This window comes from Gopherus flavomarginatus, chromosome 6 (assembly GCF_025201925.1).
Source record: "Gopherus flavomarginatus isolate rGopFla2 chromosome 6, rGopFla2.mat.asm, whole genome shotgun sequence".
NCBI lineage: Eukaryota > Metazoa > Chordata > Testudines > Testudinidae > Gopherus > Gopherus flavomarginatus.
This window is the reverse complement of record NC_066622.1, coordinates 43,734,020-43,760,943: the sequence shown is the minus strand read 5'-3', so window position 1 is coordinate 43,760,943 and position 26,924 is coordinate 43,734,020. Positions and strand designations below refer to the sequence as shown.

Sequence of the window (26,924 nt, the reverse complement as noted above, 5' to 3'; positions counted from 1 at the left end):
GAAAAATTACTTGAAGAGCTTAGATTGCTTACCTGAAAATCCAGTAAATCTTGACTTTTCATTATCTAGACAGAGGAGTGATGATAGATTAGGATCATAGCTTAAACCACTGGTTGCTGATGTACTCAAATGTGTTTTAGTAAACAGGAAAATTAGGGGAAATAGGAGGGGTTCATTGTCCGAATACCATGGTAAAGAATTTGTTTTAAGAGAATTGTAGATGCAGTAGACAAAAGCCCTATAAGAAGTGACATTCTTTCTAGCCTCTGCTCTTTATTTACTAGTTTCAGTTTAATCAGACAGAGAAATGAGCAAAATTTTCTTGAAGTGGGCAGGGAAGGAACTTCAGCAATAAGCATTTGATCGGTATTAATTCATGTAATTAACTACTTATTTACTATTCCCCCTCCATTTCAATAGTGGTCTGAAATTAGACTTGCAGTGTGTAATCTGGTTTATATCATTGCCACCGAAAACTAGATCATGGAGATAATGGATCTGCAACTATTGATTGGATTGTTTGTAACCGAGATAGGATCATTCCAACTTGAATTTACCAGATTCAGTCGGTTTGTTTGCCAGATGGAGTTTCTGTTGATCATCAGGTTTGGTGACCACCATGGAAGTGAGAGGTGTAACAAAACTGTACTTCATAGATAGCTCCAAAGCTCGGGCAACCTGCAGGTTTTTCTGCTGTTCCTCTTGAGCTGAAATACTAATGTTGGCATTCATGCCTTAAAAAAATAAAGTGAACTTTTCAGCTGACTACTAGTCGGGGTCCTCAAACTTGCTCCTGGGGATTTTCTAGTAACTTTAAATATGAGTAGTCCCATTAGAATAACTCAACTATTCATACCTATACAATTATGCCCATGCTCATGTGTTTGCTGTATCAGGGCCTCTGTAATTACAAGTAAACATACAAGTGGACCTTGAAAATGCATGATTTATGGACCTCCCTCAATCATTTCTGGCTGGCAACACCTATACTGGATATATACTTGACTGTACTATGGAAGCTCATTATAGTTCACATAAATAAATACTGCAGCATTTCACAATAATAATCCAAAACACAGCAGCATATGACACTGTGCAGGAATATTCACACTTTCCTTTCCCATCATGTGAATAAAGAATCTATGGTTTGTTTTTATGAAGAAGTTTATAAATTCATAATAAACAACATGAGGATTTTATTAGCTTATTAGCTTACGATTTTTCTAGCAGCTGTTGAATAGTTAAGTAAGCCCACAATCTCTCAATGAAATTTCCAAAAATGTACTTCTGATGTTGAAATACTTTCTCCTTTTCTCTTACATTTGCTTCCTCCTTAAAAATCAGGTTACTAGTTTGCTGAGAGAGAGAGAGAGAGAGAGAGAGAGAGAGAGATTGACCTTCAAGAGATAATTTAAAGACAATCATATTTTTAAGTTTCAAGACCTTACCCAGTTCAAAAATAATATATTTAAAAGATCCTGAAAAGACCAAGCAAAAAAAATTGATGTCAGCTACAAGATACTTTTTCCCCCAATGAAATTTCTTAGTGTTTGGATAGCAGGCAGCTGCTTACAATATTTACAATAAAACTGCCCTGCCATATTTGAAGTGCACCAGTGTTAAACTATTTAAATTCAATTAGTTATAATAAGTCAATACATACCATCAGAGAACTACATTCTGTAGAGATGGGTGTTATCTTATTCTCAGGTTAGCTGCCGGAATTATCAAAAAATCTCACTCTTTACATGATTAATTAACATGATATTTTAACAAGATATATGCCTCAATGGAATATAACAACTTAGATCTCAAATACCCATGAAATAATTTCTAGTCATAACTGAATAACTTTCAGAAGCTCCAGGAAGACTAAAAGAAGGAACAGCTAACAGGACATAATAGATGCTCTATTTGTGCCACAATAGTGATTACACTATTTAATTATACTCATATCTGACATTTCTTCTTCCCAAACTATTCTTTATAAATAAACCACTGTTTAGAACATGTGGTGATACTTTATGGACCAACAGAACCTCTCTCTGGTCTGTACATATCAGAAGCAGAGGTGAACATAAAATGTATACAAGATTTTTTTTTAAAAGTTTTATTGATGTACAGAAGAGACCATGGAAATTTCAAGAATATGCCCCTTACAGTATATGTGCAAATTTCTCTTTGTGTAGAAAACTCTCAGGACTTATAGGTACTTACCGACTGAGCTTGAATTTCCACTGGCAAAACATCAAGCTCATTGTCAATTCTTCCAGCTACCACAATTTCAGAACCATCAAAAAACAATTTGAAACTGTTCTGAGTTAATTCCAGGATGGAATTTTCTGGATACTGTATTTCAATGTCCTTTAATATGGGAGTAGCCACTTCTTGATAAAAGCCCTGGAGAGAGAGAGAGAGAGCAAGCAAGTGATTGTATAACTAACTCTAAGTAAGTAACCTGTCAAATATTTACACATATCTCAAAAAGTCTGGTGTTATTTTTTCTCTTCCTACAAAACCGTATTAGGAACTCCCTTTATACTCTGCCTAGTCTATTAGCACATATGACTGGATTTACATTGGATTTGGATTTCCATGGATAGCAACACAGGGAATCTGGTGGATTACCTGTGGTATCACAAATTCTGTTTCACTGGTATGCTACTTTAATTCCAGGATTTAAGGGTGACTACCTTTCACATTCTGACTAGTGATGAGAGGGAACTTTAATGGGCTCCAAGGTTCAGTTCAGATGGGCACACAGACATACAAATACATATCCGATTCACTTGGAACTGCATAACGGAAACTTCACAAAATAAGCCTTTTTGGCAAGGGTTAGTGAAGTTATATTTCTGATCAGATAAGCAATTCCACATAAGCTATATTTCTCATGGTAATTTGGTACTTCAGTATCCATCCAGAACTAAAAAATAAAGGCATGTGGAGAGGGGGATGTATCAAACTTTTTCAAACGTTCCGAAAACTGTCAGGTCAGTTTATTGGTGAGAGTTTATAGTTGAGCTTGACCAATGTGTTCCCGTGCTGTGTATCAAATTACAGGCTGGACGCCTAGAATTTTGGATAGTTGTCTTTTTTGTTTTAGAAACAGAAATAAGTAAAACTAAAAAAGCTGAACCAGGAATCAAAATTTCTACACAATCATTTCTATTAGAGAATGTTTCTTTCCGTAACACTAAATGACAGATTTCATCTCTTCACACCAAATTATAATTTTTCACTCATTTGCCCAGGAGAGATGGGAGAATTTCAAGATTTGGCCTTGTGTATGTCACAAATGTTTTCGTTCACTCTAAAAACTGGCCTTTCATTTGGACACAAAATTTGAGGAGAAAACCGATACCACTTTTTGCTCTCTTTGAGAGCCTACAAAGTTTTTCATTTGTGTTGGTCTCACAGTTAAGAGTTTCATGGCATGCCTTTAGTTGATTTATATAGGCCAGAGTCACTAGTTAATATGTTTCCTAAATTATTAACAAAACCCTACCTGGAGCTGCAAATCTGAATCAGAGTCCTCGTATATACGACGAGCTATTCCTCCACTATCTAGGGCCATCTTCTCAAGGAACTTGTAACTGACATCAAAACCAAAGCCAAGGCAATAGAGGACATATTTTTCTTTGATAGCCTTCTGTATATTTTGTTGAATTATTTCAACATCTTGAACACCTGTTATTAAAAAAATGAAAATACAGTGTGTGTGTGTGTGTGTGTGTGTGTGTGTGTGAGAGAGAGAGAGAGAGAGAGAGAGAGAGGGAGAGAGAGAGAGAAAATATGTGTGTGTGTATACATATATACGGGGGGTTAAATATAGAAAGGCAGCAATGAGATGTACTGAAATTTTTGCTTCAAAAGTCTTACAAATAATTCAAAGTAAGTGAAACTTTAAAAAAAAAAGTTGTTGAATTCTGCTTAGTTGAGGATGAAAATACCGTTCTGCTTTCTCAGTGACTGGGTCTAATTCTCCACCTAATACACTGATGAAACACCTGTTACTATTATTCAGATCACTCCAGTTACATACAGTGTTTTACATGTTAGGGATTAGACATGTCTCTGTCTCAAGGAACTTACAAATTGATTTGGACAGCTACAATACAAACAATTAAAGGTGGAGGCACAGGGATGGAGATGGAAGACATTAACAGAAATTATACGTATATAGAGAGTGAGAAAATAAATTAGCTCATGGGCAATTCAGATGAATTGTGATTTAAAAACTTCATTGGTTCTCTCTCTGCCCCCATTTAGCCACCACTGTGGTCACTGGATTGAAGCTTTTCATACCACTTGATATTCAAAATCACTAAGGGCCAATCCTGAAACCTCTCCTCATATGAGCAATCCCATTGATTTAGTGTCACATGATGAGTCAGGAACAGAATTAAGGTCTTCAGACTCCCAGTCTCCTGCTTTAACTACTAGACCAGCACTATCTTAATTTCTGTAGTAATATTATGGGACAAAGGTAATTTTCCTATCTTTTAATTTTGTTTTTAGTTTAAAAAAAAAAGTCATTTGGATTGTGAGAGTTAGTAGACAGGCCTACCACTTATGGGTTTTGCATATACAGGGGTCATGGGTTGACTCTATCTTGCAGTCATTGAAAAGAAGCAGATGCCTCATGCAAAACCTTGAAAAGCTTTGTTCAGAAACAATTCTTCTCATTTCAGGGCCTGCAATTTCAGTGTTTTCTTTTCTAGTTGCTTAAGGAAATTAGCATGAAAACAGAATATTTTGTTTCTTAAGGACTCATCCAAACTTGGTGCAGGTTTCTCACATCTCATAATTGCTTAATTGTGTCATCAGAATTAGCTGTTTAATTACTTTCTCACATCATAATCCCCCCATCTTGTGATATCACAGTGAGTTGCTAATTAAGATCAAAATTCACAAAAGATTACAGAATAAAAGGTACTATTAAAATATACAGTCAGATTTTGGGAAGTGAGGGGAAAGTGTTGTAACCTAAGCCCAAAAGGATGCACACATGTAGTACACAAACGCAGTACTGATGTGTGCCCATGGTTTAACTTCAAGTATGTTGCCTTCAGGTTTCAACCATACACAGCTAGCCTGCCTCACCTCTCACAGACTGTAAATTGCGCAAGGGATTGTGTTTAGATTGTGTTTCTTGTCAAAGGATGTATGCTCTCAAACATGCGGACTATTGCCACCATCTCAAGTTCAGCTCTTTCCATGTTCCTTTCGTGTATAGTTTGTAGAAATAGCCTCTCTTCAGATTTTGAGTGGACCTAGAATAGGTGAGAACTTCCATCCCACTCCTGGGTGTGGGTTTTCTAGTATATAGACCATGTATGACAACTACCAGAATGTGAACGTAAAAGATGCATAATTAGGGGAGGGGGAATTGCCTTACTGTGATTAACTTACCAACAGTGGGTTGACCATCTGTCAGCAAAATTATCATGGAAATGCTGTGTGCTTGCAATATCTCAGCATAGTTGGCCTTATCCAGTGTGTTTGCTGCAGTCAGTAGGGCATTGTTGATATCTGTTCCTGCAACAGAAAAAATACACACTATTCTACATCTAAAACAATCAAAAGAACCCAATCAGTTCACCTCAGTTTTAAAGAGGCATTTGACTGGATTTAAAAAAATTGTAAAAGGTGACGAATTTTTAGAGAGAGAGGATGATTTGAGCTTTTAAGATACTTGGTTTGCTAATGATGGGTTATATTGAATTGTACATTAGTTATTCTGGGGTATTTTGTGAAGAGGAAAATAGTCAGGGGCCCTTTTTTAGAGTTTCAGCAAATCCATATAAAATAACTACCAGTATCTGTGAGACCAGAATTTAAGAAATGTTACTTGGATTCATTTGAGGAGTCTAAGGATTGTGCCGCTCACTGATAGTCTACATTGATATCAAATGCTGAGGCCTGAACATTCAATCAAGTGTAAAACAAAATTAATAGCAGAAGAATAGAAATAAAATAAACTTTTGGGCATCACTGTTCACTAATGGTTATATTAACCTTTTGCTTATAAAATAGAGCAGTATGAGAACTGGAATTTCCATTTTACAGAAAATTCTGTGATTTTCAAATTTCTTTTTTGTTGCAAATCAGAACAAAACATCTATTTTCCAAATTTCCTTTGAAACCAACTTTTTGAAAATTTTCTGTTTCAAGTCAATTGAAATGTTGTATTTAAATTGATTTTTTAAAAAAAATTATTATATATTATAATGTTATAGAAAATAAAATGTACCTTTAAAAGTTCTTTCAAAATGGAAAATTGAAACATTCCATTCTAATAAGGTGAACCTTATTGAAACAGTCCATTCAAATTATTTTTAAATTAAATATTGTGAACATTTCAATTTTGACATAATGGCCTTTTCTGAGGAAAAATATTCTACTGGAAAATTTTCAACTAGCTCTATTATAAACAATCATATATATAAAAAGGAAAAACTCCCTTATACCTTACATTTCATAACTGTAGTGGAACATCTGTATATGTGCATATAACAGTTTACTTGCCAGTTGATCTTATTAATGTAACTAGTCTTCCTGTCCCTTTTCATCCCTAGTATTTGTTAAAAAATAACTAGTACTTCCTGTTTAAAATTAGCGTGTAAACTCTTTGAAACAGGTATCATGTCTTATTTGTTCTGAAAAGTGCCATATAACATAAATGAATAACAACAGTTTGTTCTAGGAGTTATATCACATACTTTGTGGTGAGTGTCTATGTTTAAAAGTATTTAGATATCATCTTTACCTCCACGAGCCATAACAGTTTTAACATATCTTTTAGCACTTTCCACATTTTGTCCAGTTGCTTGTAACAAAGTATTCTTCCATTCAGTAACCAGGCTATTGAAGGTTATTAAACTAAAATGATCTTCAGGTCTGAGGTCTTCCAAAATCTTCAAGAGGGCACCTCTTGTCTGTTAAAAAGTGGGGGGAAAGTGTATTTTTTGTTTTGTATTTGATCAGAATTTGAATTTAAAATGGAGCTGCAGCTTATTAAGATAGCTTTTTTTTTTTGCTGCATAGTTTATTTTAAATAATTAGGTTTCTCTTCAGAAGAATGTAACATATTACAAGTACAATATTTGTTTGTGTTATACACCCAAGTGGAAATGTTGTAATTCACTTTGTCAGCTGTTTCAAATTTATAAACTTCGACTCATATATAGTTAAATAAGGAAGAATCTCTTGATATGTAAATCCAACCCTTAAGACAAGGATACATTAGAGACATAATCTAAACTTTCCTTGTACGCATCTAGTTTTACCAACTCTTGCAATTTTATTGCAAGTCTCATCATATTTGATGTTCTTAACTCCCAGCTGCTGGAATAAAGAGACTGCAAGAGAATCTCAGCTTCCATTTTAAAACAATTTCTAATTCCCATGGTTGTGGAAAAATTAAAGTTTGAAAACATGAAGTGAGTGAACTTAGTAAAGCTTCAGAAATCAGAAGGCAAATAATAAGAACCCCAATTTTTTAAATTTATAATTTTAAGCCAGTTTCATAATTTTAGGGGGTTGACTCATTTTTTTTTAACTTTTTGGGTTGGCAGTACTGCACAGCTAAACACCAACTTCTGTGAAGTGCCATTATCACTTCATTATGCAAATTGTTCTTCTCTCTGAACATCTTTACAATAAAAAGCATGGGCCATAATCAGCCCTGGTGTAAACCAGTGGAGTTGCACCCACTGTATTTGGCCCTGTATGTTTATTCACTTGAGTAACGGCTAAAAGGATTGGGTCCTAAAATATGCAAAGCTTACACAACCATTTCAGTAACTTATTCTGGAAAAGGAGGAGGTCACTGTAATGTTTGTTTCAAGGACTGGTCACCGAGGCTAGGGTGGAATGGCTTTGAAAAGTGGAATATGAGGTGGAGGATCAGGCATTTGTTAGGACTCCATAGTAACTTTATCTTTTAATTTGAGGCTATTACAGGTGACCTAATCTTGTAACTGTTACTGATGCAAATACTCTACTGAAGCCCAGTTCTGCTCCCAGTGAAGTCAATGAGTAAAACTTCCACTGGCTTAATTCCACTGTGATCTTATTTCTTCCCACTTTTATTAAAACAAAACAAAAAAATTGAAGCTCATTTTTTCATATGCGAACAACTACATTAGAAAGCTAGAACTTTATTAAGATGAGATATCTATAACAACAGCCATGTTAGGAAGGGGTTAAACTTTAAAATTATCAAGTTAAATAAAGTTTTGTGTGCATATTTCCAAGAGCAAGATGGCTTCTAGCCTCTGAAAATGTTGCATGTCTACAAAAGTAGCATGAGTTGTTTTAAAACTGAACGTCACTGTTATTTCAGTGCTTCTAAAGGTGCTGCTGGTATATGAAGCACCTTTAGAAATTACAGTGGAGTCATCAGCTTTAATTTATACAATAGCACAGACACTGTGAATAAATATACAAATGTAATTCTGTATTTGAGAAGTGAGTTACCTGTTCAATTTTTCTGCCTGACATAGAGCCACTTTGATCGACAACAAAGATGACATTTTTGGGAAATGTTGGCATTTCAGTGGGTGCAAAGTAATGCACGAAATACCCGTTTACGATCTGAAACACAAAAAAGTTAATACATACAATTTACATCTTGCATTATTATGACACAGCCACAGGATAAGATCCATCATCCGCTTACTAGTCTTCTAGACAAATCCAAACTGTAGCCTGGTCTACACTATGCGTTTATACTGATTTTAGCAGAGTTAAACCGATTTAACGCTGCACCCGTCCACAAAACGAGGCCCTTTATATCGATATAAAGTGCTCTTTAAACTGGTTTCTGTACTTCTCCCCGACGAGAGGAGTAGTGCTGAAATCGGTATTACATCGGATTAGGGTTAGTGTGGCCGCAAATCGACGGTATTGGCCTCCGGGCGGTATCCCACAGTGCAGCATTGTGACCACTCTGGACAGCAATCTGAACTCAGATGCACTGGCCAGGTAGACAGGAAAAGCCCCGTGAACTTTTGAATTTCACTTCCTGTTTGGCCAGCGTGGAGAACTCACCAGCACAGGTGACCACGCAGAGCTCATCAGCACAGGTAACAATGCAGTCTCCTGAGAATCGAAAAAGAGCTCCAGCATGGACCGCACGGGAGGTACTGGATCTGATGGGTGTATGGGGAGAGGATTCTGTACTAATAGAACTCTGCTCCAAAAGACGAAATGAAAAAACATTTGAGAAAATTTCCAAGGCTATGATGGAGAAAGGCCACACCAGGGACTCAGTGCAGTGCAGAGTGAAAGTTAAGGAGCGCAGACAAGCCTACCAGAAAACCAAAGAAGCAAATGGAAGGTCTGGGGCAGGGCCGAAAACATGCCTCTTCTACACTAAGCTGCATGCAATTCTAGGGGGGTCCACCACCACCACTGTCCATGGATTCCGAGGTGGGGGTGGTAATCTCAGCCATGGCTGAGGATTCTGCTGACGGGGAAGATGAGGAGGAGGAAGAGGAGGACGACCTTGCAGAGAGCACACAGCACTCCGTTCTCCCCAACAGCCAGGAGCTTTTTCTCACCCAGACAGAATTACCCTCCCAGCCCTCCCAAGCCAGTAGCCCAGACAATGAAGCCATGGAAGCAACCTCTGGTGAGTGTACCTTTGTAAATATAAAACATGGTTTAAAAGCAAGCGTTTTTTTTTAATGATTGATTTGCCCTGAGGACTTGGGATGCATTCGTGGCCAGTACAGTTATTGGAAAAGTTTGTTAACATGTCTGGGGATGGAGCAGAAATCCTCCGGGGCATCTCCATGAAGCTCTCCTGGAGGTACTCCAAAAGCCTTTGCAGAAGGTTTCTGGGCAAGGCAGCCTTATTCTGTCCACCATGGTAGGACACTTGATGACGCCATGCATGCAGCAAGTGATCTGGTATCATTGCATGACAAAGCCTAGCTGCGTATGGTCCCGGTGATTGCTGGCATTCAAGCAACATCCATTCTTTATCTCGCTGTGTTATCCTCTGATATCGTTCATGGTAACCTGGTTGAAATTCAGGAATTTAATTAAGGGGACAGAGATGGCCATTCCTACTGGGCTGTTTGCCTGTTGCTTAAAAAAAATGCTTCCTGGCAGGTAGCCACGCGGGGGGAGGGGAGTGGGGATAATGGAGCTGAGCTTTTTTGCATTTGGCTAGCAGGGATTTTCCCTGCTACCAGCCACGCGGTGGGTGGGGAAGGGGGGTGATTAGCAGTGATCTTCCATGATACCAGCCATGCGGTGGGGGGAGGGGTAAAGCGATCATCCCAGAGAATTGGATAGGGAGGTGGTTTCTGCTGATGCATGTTAACAGGAAAGAAGCAGCACTGAATGAGCTTTGCTTGGTATTTGGGAAAGGAGGGCACTGTGTATATGAAGGCGGCAGAAGCCAAAAGACAATGGCTTACCATGGCCACATGCAAGCTGAATTCTGCTGCCCGGACCTGCGTCTGTGATCTCTAACCCCAGAGCCGCAGGCACTCAATATTAAGATGCAAAATGCGACCTTGTAGTGAAATCACATGTGCTATGTAAGATGAATAGTGTTGTTCACTGTTAAAGAGTATAACTATTGTTCTGTAAAATGTATCTTTTTAAATACTTCTCTCCCTTTTTTACCTCCCTCATGCAGCTGCAAATTTTTCAAACCTCCCTACTCCATCCCAAAGGCTATCTCAGATAAGACGGAGGAAAAAAAAGACACGAGACGAAATGTTCTCGGAAATCATGGAAGTAACCCGCAATGAAAGAGCTCATCTGAATGAGTGGAAGGATATGGTATCAAATTACAGGAAAGATGCCAGTGAACGTGAGGACAGGAGGGACCAATGTGAGGAGAGGAGAGATGCTCGAGATGAGAGGTGGCGGCAGAAAGATCAGAGGTGTAGGCAGGAAGATCAGCGGTGGTGGGATGCAACGCTGGGGCTACTGCGTGATCAAACTGACATCCTCTGACGTCTGGTGGAGCTTCAGGAACAGCAGCAGGGTCACAGAGTGCCGCTGCAGCCCCTGTGTAACCACCCTCACCACTCACCATGTTCCATATCTTCCTCACCCAGACGTGTAAGAATGCGTGGGGGAAGGCTTCGTGCACCCGCCCACTCCACCCCCGTGGACAGTCCAACCAAAAGGCTGTCATTACTTTGAAATATTTTTAGTGGCCTTTTCCTTCCTGCCTATCCTCCTCCCAAACCACACCTCTCTTTTTATAATGACTTTTTAATAAAGAATACATGATTTTTAAATGATAGTGATTTTATATCCTTAAGCAAGCTGTAATCGAAGGGGGAGGGTGGGTTGCTTACAGGGAATGAATCAATCGGGGGTGGGGGTTCATCAAGGGGAAACAAGGGGAAACAAACACAACAGTCACACCATACCCTGGCCCGTGATGAAACTCGTTTTCAAAGCTTCTCTGATGCGCACCGCTTCATGGTGTGCTCTTCTAATCGCCCTGGTGTCTGGCTGCATGTAATCAGCGGCCAGGTGATTTGCCTCAGCCTCCCACCCCGCCATAAAGGTCTCCCCCTTACTCTCACAGAGATTGTGGTGCACACAGCAAGAAGCAATAACAATGGGGACATTGGTTTGGCTGAGGTCTGAGCGAGTCAGTAATGTGCGCTGGTGCGCCTTTAAACAGCCAAATGCACATTCTACCACCATTCCGCACTTGCTCAGCCTGTAGTTGAACAGCTCCTGACTACTGTCCAGGCTGCCTGTGTATGGCTTCATGAGCCATGGCATCAAGGGGTAGGCTGGGTCACCCAGGATAACTACAGGCATTTCAACATCCCCAACTTTTACTTTCTGGTCTGGGAAGTAATTCCCTTGCTGCAGCTGTTTAAACAGAGTAGTGTTCCTGAAGACGCAAGCGTCATGAATCCTTCCTGGCCATCCCACGTGGATGTTGGTGAAACATCCGTTGTGATCCACCAGTGCTTGCGGCACCATTGAAGAGTACCCCTTGCGGTTTACGTACTTGGTGCCCTGGTGCTCCAGTGCCAAGATAGGCATATAGGTTCCATCTATCACCCCCGCCCACAGTTAGGGAATCCCATTGCAGCAAAGCCATCCACTATGACCTGCACGTTTCCCAGAGTCACACCCTTTTGTAGCAGCAGCTTAATGATTGCTTTGGCTACTTGCATCACAGCAGCCCCCACAGTAGATTTTCCCACTCCAAATTGATTCCCAACTGACCGGTAGCTGTCTGGCGTTGCAACCTTCCAGAGGGCTATTGCCACTCACTTCTCAACTGTGAGGGCTGCTCTCATCTTGGTATTATGGCATTTCAGGGCAGGGGAAAGCAAGTCACAAAGTTCCATGAAAGTGCCCTTACGCATGAGAGTTTCGCAGCCACTGCAAATCGTCCCAAACCTGCAAAACTATGTGGTCCCACCAGTCTGTGCTTGTTTCCCAGGCCCAAAATCGGCATTCAATGGCTAGAATCTGCCCCATTACCAGCAGGATCTCCAAAGTGCAGGGGCCCATGGTTTGAGAGAATTCTGTGTCCATGTCCTCATCACTTTCGTCACCGCTCTGCTGTAGTCGCCTCCTCCTCGCCTGGCTTTGCAGGTCCTGGTTCAGCATAGACTGCACGAGAATGTGCAAGGTGTTTACAACGTCCACAATTGCGGTCTTGATCTGAGCAGGGTCCATGCTTGCTGTGCTATGGTGTTTGCACAGTTCACCCAAGAAAAAAGGAGCGAAACGGTTGTCTGCTGCTTTCATGGAGGAAGGGGTGAGGCTGTACCCAGAACCACCTGCGATAATGTTTTTTGCCCCATCAGGCACTGGGATCTCAATCCAGAATTCCAAGGGGCAGAGGAGACTGCGGGAACTATGGGATAGCTATGGAATAGCTACCCACAGTGCAACGCTCCGGAAATCGACGCTAGCCTTGGTACATGGATGCACACCGCCGAATTAATGTGCTTAGTGTGGCCGCGTGCACTCAACTTTATACAATCTGTTTTAAAAACTGGTGTATGTAAAATCGGAATAATCCCGTAGTGTAGACATACCCTGTATTTCCTCAAAATAATTGTTGAAACATAAGTTTTAAAGAAAAACATCACCATCTGTATAGTGTAATTCAAAAGACAATCATACTCTGTTTTCTGTACTACACTCAATGGGACTATGCAATTCTTAAGAAGGGTGCTCTTCCATCATAAACAGCATTTTATCAGGACGATTAAGGTCAAACATCTAAACTTTGTCAAAACAAACTTTTGCAAAACTCAACATCAAAAAATAGGTTTCCCTAGACTTCTTTTTCAAAACATTCAATAGAAAAGATTTATTTTGAAAGAAATAACATTACCCTATGGTGTTTGCAACCTAATTTTTACAATATCCTGCAAACACAGAAAAAACAGAAAATGAAATTGACTAGAAATAAAATTGAAATTGCCTAGTCTATTTTCATTGCCCTGATTTAAAAAAAAGCAGAATAAATAAAACAATAAAAATGATTAAATATAAATTAAGTTTTTAATATTTTGTATTAATAATCTAAGAGGTTGTTAGCAACACTATTGGGAAGAAGACAGGGAGTCTTGCTCCAGCAGTGGAACAAGAAGGACCTAGCTGCCTGATTGAGACTGGGGTACTGTCATAAACAGATAGTCAAGGGTTAATAGAACAGAAGTACTTTATATCTCTTTTGCTTGTAAAGGGTTAACAAAATCAGTGAGCCTGGCTGTCACCTGACCAGAGGACCAATCATGGGACAGGATACTTTCAAATCTTGAGGGAGGGAAGTTTTTGTGTGTGCTGTTAGTTTTTGGTTGTTGTTCACTCTGGGGGCTCAGAGGGACCAGATGTGCAACAGGTTTCTCTCCAATCTCTCCGATACAGGCTCTTATAAGTTCAGAATAGTGAGTACTAGGTAGATAAAGCAAGTTAGGCTTATGTTTGTTTTCTTTATTTGCAAATGTGTATTTGGCTGAAAGGAGTTCAAATTGGTATTTTGCTGAAAAGATTTTAATTTGTACCTGTATACTTAGGCTGGGAGGGTATTCCCAGTGTCTATAGCTGAAAGACCCTGTACCTATTCCATTTTAAATTTACAAAGATAATTTTTACTGTTTTTCTTTCTTTAATTAAAAGCTTTTCTTGTTTAAGAACCTGATTGTTTTTTTATTCTGGTGTGAGACCCCAGGGGACGGGGTCTGGATTCACCAGGGAATTGGTGGGGAGAAAGGAGGGAAGGGGGAGAGAGAGGCTAATTTCTCTCTGTGTTAGGATTACTGTCTCTCTCAGGGAGAATCTGGGAGGGGAAGAGAAAAGGAGGGGGGAAGGTGCATTTTCCTCTCTGTTTTAAGATTCAAGGAGTTTGAATCACAGTGATCTTCCAGGGTAACCCAGGGAGGGGAAGCCTGGGAGAGGCAATGTTGAGGGAAAGGGTTTACTTTCCTTGTGTTAAGATCCAGAGGGTCTGGGTCTTGGGGGTCCCCGGGCCAGGTTTTGGGGGGACCAGAGTGTACCAGGCACTGGAATTCCTGGTTGGTGGCAGCACTACAGGTTCTAAGCTGGTAATTGAGCTTAGAGGAATTCATGCTGGTACCCCATCTTTTAGACACTAAGGTTCAGAGTGGGGAATTATACCATGACAGGTACCTTGGACAGAGCAATACTGGGAAAGGACAGGCTGAGCTGGGGAGCCCTGGCCTGGTGACCTTCCAAGCTGAGGCCTTGTGGCAAAGGCCTGAGGAGGTCCTAGGGCTGCAGAGAGGCAGCCAGGGCAAGAAAAGGCAGCTGGTCCAACCCCCTTGCCAGTGATGAGTGGCCATTTCAGACTGAAGTTTGCCCCTGAGAGAAGGGGCTAGATGACAACTGGCAGTAGCCACTGAGGCAAAATGGGTATAGGGGTTCCCCAGGAAGGGGAGACCCAGAGTGTGGGGACACTGCCATGGGGCAGCAGGGCCGGCTTTAGGGCGAATCAGATGATTTCCCAGAATCAGGCCCCGCGCCCCTAAGAGGGCCCTGCAACGTCCCGAAGGAACTGCTGCTGAAGTCCCACCACTGTCGGTGGCGGCAGCTCAATTGAGCTGCTGCTGAAGACAGTAGTGAGACTTCAGTGGCAGCTCCTTCGAATCGGGCCTTATGGTGCCTAAAGCCGGCCCTGTGGGGCAGCACCCCAAGGTAAGGGGCACTGTGGTCTGGGAGGGATGGTGGGCCTGAACTGGTGGAGATAAAGGGACTGCAGAGGGGCAAGTAAGGGCAGGGGAGAAACCGGCCAGAGGAGGGAACTCCTGAGCTGGATAAGCTAATCCTGGACTGACCAGCAGGAGGCACGGCGCTAGTGATCGCCTTGCCCTGTTACAAGGGCATGTGTTGGTACACAAACTTTTTAAACAGATCTGTTCTTTTATAACAAAATTCTTATTAAAATTGTTTTACAATGTAAACAGAGATAAATGTAGTATATACACAAGTAATTACTGTTTAACAGTTGTCTAAAATTCAGTTAATCCCATTTACAAAAGAGACTGGCAAATAATCCTCAGGTTTGCCAGCATTTGAAAATTCCCTTTACAGAAAAAGAGCATGAAGCCATATAAGACCTAATTTGTCAATGGATGGTGCTTTCTGAGTTTACTGATTACCTTCAACTCCTACTCACTCTGGGTTGATGACTACACTTTTTAATTGTACTATAGCACTTTCAGAATCTATCAACCCATGATGATCTTCCTCGTTTGCACTTTCAGGTGTATATTTGTTACCTGTATATCTCCTGCACTGACACCCCTTTTAACATCGTAACGTATTATAAAGTCTCCATCTAGAAGGGTTTCCTCAAGTTCAGGACTCTTCTTTTGTTGAACTATTGTTGGTTTAAATAAAATATGAGCCTGAAAATTAAACACAAAAAGCAACTAAACTAAGATTAATCACAAAAATAAATAGCAACTAACAATAACAGATAAATTCCCATTAGCATTATTTGAAAGGTAGAGAAATATACCTCTCTGGCCGAAACCTTGAGAGCTAAGGGTTACCAGGTCCAGACACATGCACTGATCATCAGCGCCTTAAGGGCATGCGACCCCAGTAACAGCGAGTGCTGACAGAATGTGGAATCAGCCAATGCTACACTCAGCTGATGTGGCAACTCATGGTGTCGGATGCTATCAGATAGTCGAGACACATCTACATAGGACACATAACTGGACATCGGCAATACCAGGAGGGATGAGCTGGAGTGCTGATGAGAAGCGCAGTCAGGAAAGTAACAAATATTTTCCTCATGGATTGTATTTTCTAAATGGACAACCAACCCAATTCTCAATTACTGAGGGACGATCTTCACTCATTGATATACTTTGCTTTCCACAACCAAATCTCTGTACAATTTTTCATGAGTGATGTACCCAAGTATTCGGATTCTAATATCTAAACTGTATTCTTAAATCTATTCACCTAAATTTGGGTTATTGCTGATTATGTACTCTAGGTATCATGTGACTTTTAAAAACTAACTTTAAATTTGTGGATAATCTAATCACTATACCCAGATGTACAGACACTCTTTTCCCAACCTATGTATTATATAATTTTTTTTAACATTAGCTTTAATATATTATTCCTGATGATGTTTTACCTTGGTCTCATTCTGCAGCTTTGTAAGAGCTTCAGTTAACTCATTTGTCATAAAGGTGCTGTCAGTTTCCAGGAAGTTTATACCCTGGGGTTCAAAGATGTGGACATCAATCTGAAGGAAAGAAGGAAAATAGGTCAGTGTCATTTGGCAGCTGCAGGGTTGCCCAAACAAGGTAGCAGCATTTATTCCTAAAGCCCCTAGGTGTAGCTTACCTGAAAGTGCTTAACAAGCTGCTTGGGTCTGACCTTAAATAACAATTCATACTTCCCAAGCTGTCGCTTCAACAACTCCTCATATATCAGCTCAAAGGTAACCTTACTGTCTGATGCAACATTGACTGAAACATGAAACTGCTCTAGTTTCCTTCCAGTAGTTCTGAAAATAAGCAAAATTGACACTTAGCTTTTTACTGTGATATTTGCAGGGGAGGTTGCCAAAGTTTCCATTTGTCTGGGTTAAAGAGTGGTCAAGTGGCAAAGCCAAAGAGAGAGAGGTCACTTTATTTAGTGTAAATAAGACTTGTTCACATCCCACAGAGACTTACTTACCATTTCAAAGTTTTTAGTGTACAGTATCTATTCTATATGTAGGAGATAAGTTTAGATTTGTAGTAGAAATCTAGAGGCACGGGTGGTTGGAATTAATGCCAGTGGCAGTAGAACTGAATAACTGAAAGCCCAGACTGAATATTCTCCTCCAGTGCAATGTTGCCTGAAGTTGTGTTAGGTCCTGAACCTACAACGGGTTATGCCTGCGCATGCTGTTACACCTGTGTAGCCCACAGAGCTTTCTATCCAAGCCCATTTCTTGGTGGATGATGAATAATTCCCCTTGCTGCACTTATTGCTTAGATCAGTTTTAATCTAGCAACTCTTTACTCTGTGTAAGAGACAGGGGTTTTTTTTCATTTTGCCGTGGACTTGAAATATATTTTGGTGGTATCCATTTTTCACCTGAGTGTTTAGCCAAAATTCAGGGTCCTGCAGTTTGTTTCATTAGGAAAAGAAATTAATGATGGAGCCATGCATTTCTTTGATTTAATCCTGTTTATTTACAAATGATGCACCAAGTCCTGTTTCCTTGAACTCAGGGGGAAATCAAACAGCTGGAGATATTTCCTTTGCTCACCTTTCCAAGCAAGTACTTAGCCTCCAAAAGCTCTCTCTAGGCTTTTTCTTAGGGCTGTGTACCCAGAGCTTGTTCTGCCATCTCCTTGGCATTCTTCTCATTCTCTGAGGCCATGTCTATACTACCACCTATGTTGGCAAAAGTTATGTCACTCAGGGATGTGAATAAAACACTCCCCTGATGACAGGAGCAGGGCCGGCTCCAGGCACCAGTGCAGCGAGCTGCATCAGTACAGCTGTGCCATTCTAAAGTCTCTAGTGTAGACAGAACCTTAGGCTATGTCTACACTGGCAATTGAGCAACAAAACTTCTGTCATTCAGAGGTGCTAAACCCTTCCTCCTCCAAAAAAAAGACAAAAGTTTTGCTGTGGCAAGTGTCAGTGTGAACAGTGCTTTGTTGGCCGAAATGTTCTCCTGTCGACAATGTGAACGCTGCTCATTGGGGGTGGAAGTATTTTGTTAGCAAAAGTGCCAACAAACAGCGGCTATGCTGCCTGACTTTTAGCAACACAGCTGTGTTGACATGGCTGTTTCGCTAAAAGCTGTGTAGTGTAGACAAAGCCTTAGTCTGTTTCTGTGGTGTTTCATGCTGCTTCGCCCTCCACCCCCATCCAATCTTCCGCCTCTGAATTTATCAGATCACAGTAGAATTCCCTCACCTCTGCAGGATTAACTCCTACTCCAGCCCTGCATGTGGCTTTGTTTTGGAGAGAGCCCCCTATTCAATTGTTTCAGCTATCTATTCCATAAGGGATTTCTATTGCTTCATATATTTCTTCAGAATGTATTAATTTCAATGCAGTTTAACCCAATCTATAATATTTTAACTGAAAATCAGAGGAAATAATAGTGAATCAGAACTGCTGCTTACTTGACAAGGCCGGCACTCTGACCACGTGAAACCGCAATGTCATATTGCTCTTGTGCAGACGCTTTCTCCTTTATTGTTCCTGGATATGTTTCTCCATCAATTGACCTAAAATGTTTTAAAATATTAAAACTAAGAGGTGGGCTTTGCTGGTCTGTGGAAGAGGAAGGGAGAATATGATGCCCTGTGGTCCTCGGGACATCTGCACAGGAAGCCTTAACGTCCTACCTCCCTCCAATCACCATAGCTCACTAGGGAGCCATGGTGTCATTCTCTTTATGCCTACAGACTCAGAGACCCTTTGATGAGTTTAGAGGTCATGCAGCAGGAATATCAAACAGCACTGACCTCTTGAAATTTCTGCAATAAAATATGCCATCTTGCAGGAATATAAAAAACCTTGCACAGCAGGCAGGCTAATTTATTGAATATCACTGTATTATATCCAACTTTCATTCTCAACTTTTTCAATCTGCAGACCACACCTGGTTTTTCACAATCTTACACTAAGTGTATCATCAGAAAGGTGCACCGATGTTCTAATACACCACAGACAGAGACCCACATTATTAGTATTAGATGTAGCAGAAGAGCCTACATGCTGAAGTTAGTGATGAAAGCTGTTTTAGGCAATTCCACTTCAAAAACAGCCTCCTGGGATTCATTAACCTTGTTGACAAGTCTGCTGGTGACAACTGTATGAGCAAATCGAGATGTAACCGTAGAGTCCACATGCAGGCTGTAGATTTCAATGGCATTCTGGAAAAAAAAAGGAATACATTGAAATAGGATGGTGAAATTCAGCTACCACCATAATGAAATGTAGCATCAAATAGTGAGCGGTTCAGAGGCTGGTGTAATAGTGCTCTAGAAGCAGCAATGGGCTGTTGGCTTCCTATCTGAGATAAGAGAGCTGAGACTAATGGAAAAGGCAGACTGATCCTATTTTAAAAGGTAAAACAGAATTAATCATCTGTGGCTTCAACTGAGGATCACACAAGGTGTCTTGCTGGTGACCATGATCTCTACAAGATTTTCCACTCAGTTCACAATAGCAGTGAGTCCTGTTATTTTCCATTCAAAATCCATGATCAAGCTTGCCCTTTATTCACATCCCCATAATAACAAATTCTATTGTACACAAAATTGTGGCCTGGTCTGTATAAGTTGTTCCACAGAGGGCTTTAGCTGAACAGTAAGCCACTCTGAAATCTCTTCCCTCCTCGGGTGATTATGATGCTGAACAACTACCTGACCCAACCACTAGTAGAGGATTCAGCTTACAGAATTAAACACCCTGTTGATGCCCCTTTAAGTATTTGGCCCAGAGAGCCAGACTGTCTTCCTTGTTTTTAATCCTCTCTCTCTCAAGTAGGACTTAGCTGCACATTTTGCAAGCCAATAGCTTCTGGTGACGTTTGGCAGGTTAGAGCCCTGTGTAGGCTGTCTTCTCTGTTTGCACAGATAGAAGGTGCCCTTGAAATGCACCTATTTCAAACTGTTTAACTCTTTCCAAGCCAATAATGATAAGAAAAATATTGCTGTTTTACAGCTTCAACCCAGCCACCTCAACAGGCTTTCCCTGTGAAAATTTCATCAAGGAGCTCCACTGGGAAATTCTTGGGATGATATTGTTTTATTAAAGGTGTTTTTTCATATGTGATGTGGGCCTGTAGGCTGATCCAAAAGAATTTGTCAGTGTATGGGTGGCAGTGTTTCACAACATGAATGGAAAGATTTAAATCAGAGTTCAGCAGCCACAGCATTTTTTGATAAGCAGAGTCGTGATAAGACTGTAAATATAAGTTGAATCACAATCAACAGCATCTTTAAGAGTTAGTAGTAAAATTGCATATAAAATAAAAAGTTTAGTGTCTAAAATGGATGCAGATATATCATTTTACTTTTCCAGACTGAACCTGCAAATCTTTTAAACTGCTAGTTGATTACTAATTAAAATAATCATTCACTTCTGTATTTTGCTCACCAATACATAGCATCCATTTTAAAGCTGTCAGTTTCTTCACAGTCAAGGGCATGTCTTCATGACCCGTTTTAATCACATTTGAACATAATTGTGAACAGTTGAGTTAGATAAGCTTACAGTATGCTGACCACAATTTAGCAGTCAGCCAACATCATAGACCCAGGACGTGTTGTACTTAGCATCCTGTCAGCTACAAAGCAATTCAAAACACCCAGGAATAAATAATTTGTTGCCTCTTTTGCTGGTTCTATAGCTGTTGCCAGAACTGTGCAGACATCAGCCAAGATAATGGTGTCCAAACAAAGATATTTGGCAAAATAAACAACTTCAGAATATTTGTAGGATGAGGAGGAAGTAATGTGATTGGCGAATTAAGATTTCAATCCACACTGTTATGGTACAATGACTAGCAATGATCATGCTATCATCTACAGAGTACATCACGTATATCAACAAATTAAATTGTGATGAATTAACTCACTGTTGTCATAAACAGACTACAAATTGTGTCTGTACCCCTGTCTGCTCCACCTAACAGCAAAGGGTTAAAAACTTGCCCCTGCACTGCCCGCCACCCCAACTGACTGTATTGCACAATCTAGCACCTGGTTAAAGAATTCAACTTAGAATTGTTGTTTGGGGTCTCTTATGGGATTATCCCATGCCTTGTAATCAAAATATCTTCTTTGGTGACTCTTGTATTCTTGAATGGGTGGTAAAATAGCTTCTGTGTGAAGTTCCTCTGTCAACTTCTGTGCACTCTTCACCTATAACATGGTAAGATTTTTGGCTCCCGAGGACAGTATTATATCGAGGTAGAGGTGTATATCAAGGTCAACACCTTGGAGTCTCTTGCTTACAACATTTATTTCAAACAGTGTGTCATACCACAACACTAAGCCACACAAATGTGAAGTTATGTATGTTTCTGGTGATTTCATTTCTCTCTGCCACTGTTCTCCCACGAACAGTTCCTGTCATAGCATTATCCTCCATAGTGGCAACTACGGCATCATCTCTCTTCCCAATTTGGTGTTTGATAGGCTTTATCGCCTCCACTCAACTTTCCCATCGTGTGGCACTCAGTGCTTTCAGTGTCAGAGAGGATGTTCCCAGATGTTGCTTCAAAATTTGCCATCGATGAGCTGATGCAGAGAAAAATGCATAGATGCCTTGACTTACATTAAAAACTTCAGCAGCCTCACTAGAAGCTGATGCTGCATCACTGACCACAAAGTTCAATGAATGAGAACTGCATGGGACAAAAAAAGCTCGAGGGTTTAACTCTGAGATCTGTGTCTGCACTCCTCTGTTCTTTCCTCTCATGTTGGCACCATTATCATAGCTCTGATCTCTCATGTCAACTATCGCAATTCTCGTATCTTCCGGCTTTTTAAGAAGCACATTTGTCATACCAGCTCCTGGAGTATCATCAATGTCAATAAATTCTAGAAAATGCTTTGACAGTCCATTGCAGGGCCATTTTCACTAGGTTCTGTTGTTGTTACAAAACACACTAGTAAAGTAATTTGTTCCATATGGTTGATGTCAAGTGTGCAGTCCAAAATAACAGAGTAATATCTTCCTGACTTCAGATCTGCCACAATCTTCTGTTTGGCTTTTGTTACCGATAACTGTAGGATCTCATTTTGAATTGTTTTTTCTGAGATAGTGGTGTGTGTACATTTCTTGGGTGGTGACTCTTCTTAGATGCTGCTGGAGTACAGCATCAAACTCAGCCATCAGCTCCACAATTTTAAGGAAGTTTCCATTGTTTGGCACATACAGCTGATCTGAAGTGCCACACAGTGCTAGGTTTTGGGTAGCAAGCATTCTCACAATGGCAATGAGCCTTTTCAGAACATTTTGCCAGTAAAGAGACTGATGCAATCTTCTCTTGATGCTGATCATCTATGGTGGCCTTTAACCGTAGTCTCATCTCAGGCTCTTTCCACCTATGGAATGCTCTCTGGTGATTTGCTGCCTTCTCATGGCATGCCAGATTTCTAGCCAGATTTTTCCAGTCCTTTGTTCCTGTAGAACCCAATGTGGCTGGAACATTAGACTGGAAGAGTTTGCAACACAAACAGTATGAGTAAATAAACCATAGCCTTTCCACTTTGTCACCATTGGAGATTTCACACCAGTAATGTGTTGGATGGAAACTTCTATTTTCATTGTCTTTGGGGAACACAAAGTTTTTCACTTGCTGTGGCCCATGCAGTACAAGAAGTCCCTTAGGCTACTGCTCAAGTGGGTCCACAGTCCTGGATCATCTAGACCTAGGGTATGGCTACACTTGAAATTTCTAAGCGCTGCTGCGGCAGCGCTTTGAAGTGTGAGTGTGGTCGGAGCGCCAGCGCTGGGAGAGAGCTCTCCCAGCGCTGCACGTAAACTACATCCCTTACGGATGTAGCTTGCAGCGCTGGGAGCCGCGCTCCCAGCGCTGCGGCACTGATTACACTGAGGCTTTACAGCGCTGTATCTTGCAGCGCTCAGGGGGGTGTTTTTTCACACCCCTGAGTGCGAAAGTTGCAGCGCTGTAAAGTGCCAGTGTAGCCAAGCCCTTAAGGAACTAAACTCAGTAGCAGCTGTTTCTTGCACCTCCACCACACTCTTCTCTGATCTACACTTTTCTTCAAGAATGTGCATGGTTACATCCATTTGAGATGGAGATGTGGATGCTACAGTAGCTGCCAGGTCACCTGAACTCTGACTAACTGGAAGATCAGGCATCTCCTCACCACTCACATCCTCACTGGGGCCGGAAGGCTCACCATGAACATTTGTGTCTGTGTATCTCAGGAGAGCTCCTTCCTGCTTAGATAGAAAAGCTTCCTTTGCTTTCTTTCTTTTTCTGAATGCTGCCCCAGAGGGGTGTTTTCTTCTTTCACTCACGACTGCTGTTCTGTGCCAGCTATAGTGGCTCTCAACACTCAGTTGATGGGGACAACTTAGCAGGGCCTGAGTGAGGGAAGTTATCAGCATCTTAAGAGCCTAACTGGCTCCTACTACTTCAGTTGACTGTCTATTCTCCTCCAGTGGGTTCAGGGAAGCAGCAGGAAACAGGAAGCTCCCTGAGAATCTGGTGTTAATCAGTCCAGGCTCCTGGGGATGCTAGAGGTACATAAGAGGCTCCTCCTCCTCTCTCTCCCTGCAGCTCCTGCTGCTTTCCGTTATTCCCCCTCACCTTTTCTCCTGCCTGCCTGTTATGTCTCTTGTGCCCTCCTTCCTCCAGCACATCACTCCACCATCTCTGTGCATCTAGAGCAGAGAGAATACATGCACCAGCAGCAGACACAATTTTCTACACTCTGGGTCCTAGTGGAACCCTCCCCACACAGTCTGGCACCTGAGGCGGACACCTCAGTTCGCCTCATGGTAAGGCCAGCCCGGGGTATTGGACAGTGTTCCAAGCCATCCAAGGATCTTCATGAAAAATATGACAGTCAAATAAAAACATATGGGACAATTATGAAAAAAATAAAAAAAAATCAATCCTCTTTCTCTCTCTTTGGCTGCTGGATATTACCTTTTGTTTCACTGCTGTCCTGTCCCTTAGCCTCTGTGGTCACTTAAAGCAAGTGTTGTGTCAATATGAAGGATCACCCAGGCAAAGGGAGTCCAAGGAATTGTATTTAGCAAATACATACAACATGCAAGGCCCACCTGTGTATTCACACTGTTTTGCAGGCTAGCTTCTGGAAGACCGTGAGCACCGTTAGAGGGCTCAAACCTTTTAAAGAATTAGCAATCCTATCACTACACCAGTGGTTCTCAACCTTTCCAGACTACTTGTACCCCTTTATAGGAGTCTGATTTTTCTTGTGTACCCCAAATTTCACTTCACTTAAAAACTACTTGCTTACAAATCAGACATAAAAATACAAAAGTGTCACAGCACACTATTACTGAAAAATTGCTTACTTTCTCATTTTTACCATATAATTATAAATAAATTGATTGAACTTATATTTCAGTGTGATACTTGATCCTGTTTTTTTTACTTTTGAGCCTTATCTGAAGCCCAAGCCCCCGGCAGCGGGACTGATGCATGTAACTTAGCTTTGCAGGGACCCCTGTGATGTGCAGTCCTGGGCAATTGCCCTGTTTGCTGGCCCTGCACTTGCGATCCCCTAAACCCATCCCAAGACAACCCTGGGCTGCAACACTCATGAGAAACATTGATCTAGATGAGTTGAATCCCCCCTGGAAGACCCCTGTACACCTCCAGGGATACACCTACCCCTGGTTGAGACCCAGTGCACTACACCATCACTGCAACAACCACTGCTCATAAGAACTGTCTTAATTCACAGTCAGTGACAGAGAGATCTAAATGGAACACCACACTGAGGAGAGCGGCTGCTGTGAGATGGTCACAGTTCTCAAATGCTGAGGTCTTTGGCTTCTTGCCTTGCTGCTCACTTGAAGCAAATTCCACCTGTTACTCCTCACAGAAATCAGCATTACTGTGGCAAAACAAAACCAGTCAATTCTTGCTCCATTCAAAACAAGTGGATTAAAAAATAAAGCCCCAAAAGAACAGAAGGAAAATAATTATGGACATTTTTGTGGGGGTTCCCAGTAGCCCCCAAATAAATCCCCTTGAGTTTACTGCTCCTCCCATCTTCAAACATCTTATATCACACTGTATAGTAACTTTCCCTTTGATGGAAGAGACCTAGACTCTCTCCTTCTAGATCTCTTCTCCATCACTTCATGAGACAGAGTCATTTTCTGTTTGGCTTCTTTATGTAGCTCAGGTGGATTCTGGTCATAACTGGCCAGCTGAGATTCCTCCAGCTGGGGCAGAGTTCTCAGTTGATGTAAATGCCCCAATGTGCATACAACCTGTTATAGGGTCATGTCAGAGAAAAGAAGGAGCAGGGTGGAGTTCTGCTGTGCCAATCCTCGGATGGTGTATGGTCCATCACAATGGGCATATGTTAGCAGAGATTCTCAACCTATTTACCATTGTGGGCAACATCTGATACGACCTGCTTGGCCCCGAGGATGTCACATAGGCTGCAGCTGTGTGCTGACTGGGCTGCAAGTGGCCCACAGGCTGCAGGTTGAGAACCACTCAGTTAGAGCAATCCCAAGACTGCTCTAACTCATACCACAGCCAGCACACAGACTGGCTCACAGAACCAGGGTGCTGGTCAGACCACCTCCCTTTACCCTCCATCCAGTGAATCTCAGATGCAGGAGAGAATTTAGCCCCTGTGTCTACTAGAAGGCATCATTAGAGAGCAATTCCTGAACTTTTCTTTATTCCCCCAGCCCCCAGCCACAAGGCTAAGAACATCACGCCCTCTGCAATGTTCCCTGCTACCTAGCATCCCAGGAAGCAGAAGGGCAACTTTCACAACCACACCTTGTTTTTTAAAAGCAGCCATAAATACAGCATGTTTTGCACTCCACAGGAAAATTGTTTTATAACAATTTATGAGCTTTTCCAATGTAGCAGTTTATTTTATCATCAGAAATAAAGAACAAACATTTAAACGTTTTCTAAAATTTAATTAGTCCATTTACCCCACCACTTTGATGTATTTGTGACATTACATTAAACACATTTTCAGCTTCAAAGTAATAAAAGAAACTAATTGCCTTCTTCCTTCACATCCCATGGAAACTAATTATTTCCTCTAAAGAAGCTAGCAGTTTAATGGGCCAAATTCAGCCCTCATGTAAGCAGTTGCAACTCCATTGAACTTACTCCACAAGACCCACTAGGTCTCCCTCCAAGACTGATCACACAAATTGATATTTAACATTCCCAGGGAAAAGAGTGATCAGACAAATCTGTAAAGCCTTTAATTCTGACTTCCATTTCAACAGACCAGAAGAAAGTCCTTGTCACACCACTGTGTATATGTATACACAGAGTGGCTAATGGTTCCAACATAAATGAGCTGCATTACATGACTGAATACTGAAAATTCATTCATTACTTACATTCTGTTGAAAAGTTAGACCAGCTAACACATGCTCTCAGTAACAAACAGACTAAATACCTTGTGATCAGTATTTTCTGCTAATGCTGTAAGTGAGGCAACGACCAGTAGTATGACAAATGCTCGCCCTTCCATTTTGGAAACACCAGATCTCAAAATGAAAACCTATTTACTAGATTCAGTTAATGAATAACTAGTATCTGGGTTATGTAGAAATTCTGGGAAGACCGTAAGCCTAATATTTGCACAATAAACACTGTAAATAACTCGGATCATTAAAAGCATCTTTTCCTAATGGACTTTTTGTTTGGAAGTGTTCTGATACTAACATTTCTTTTA

At 41.1% G+C, this 26,924-nt stretch overlaps 1 protein-coding gene across 1 annotated transcript in view; it reads right to left on the bottom strand.

Annotated features, from left to right (window-relative positions):
* The window catches only part of LOC127053298 (inter-alpha-trypsin inhibitor heavy chain H4-like), a 46,180-nt gene extending 19,460 nt beyond the window's left edge, over positions 1-26,720 (bottom strand). Inside the window, exons 1-14 of the mRNA XM_050957774.1 lie at positions 26,646-26,720; positions 19,234-19,394; positions 18,639-18,743; positions 16,852-17,014; positions 16,640-16,750; positions 15,762-15,890; positions 8,485-8,601; positions 6,773-6,941; positions 5,416-5,541; positions 3,509-3,690; positions 2,218-2,400; positions 1,217-1,356; positions 558-715; positions 33-65 (exon numbers count right to left, since the gene is read on the bottom strand). Of these exons, the coding sequence (XP_050813731.1) occupies positions 33-65; positions 558-715; positions 1,217-1,356; positions 2,218-2,400; positions 3,509-3,690; positions 5,416-5,541; positions 6,773-6,941; positions 8,485-8,601; positions 15,762-15,890; positions 16,640-16,750; positions 16,852-17,014; positions 18,639-18,743; positions 19,234-19,394; positions 26,646-26,720 (1,852 nt within the window). The remainder of the gene's footprint in view (positions 1-32; positions 66-557; positions 716-1,216; positions 1,357-2,217; positions 2,401-3,508; positions 3,691-5,415; positions 5,542-6,772; positions 6,942-8,484; positions 8,602-15,761; positions 15,891-16,639; positions 16,751-16,851; positions 17,015-18,638; positions 18,744-19,233; positions 19,395-26,645) is intronic.
* Between the last annotated feature and the right edge of the window lie 204 nt (positions 26,721-26,924).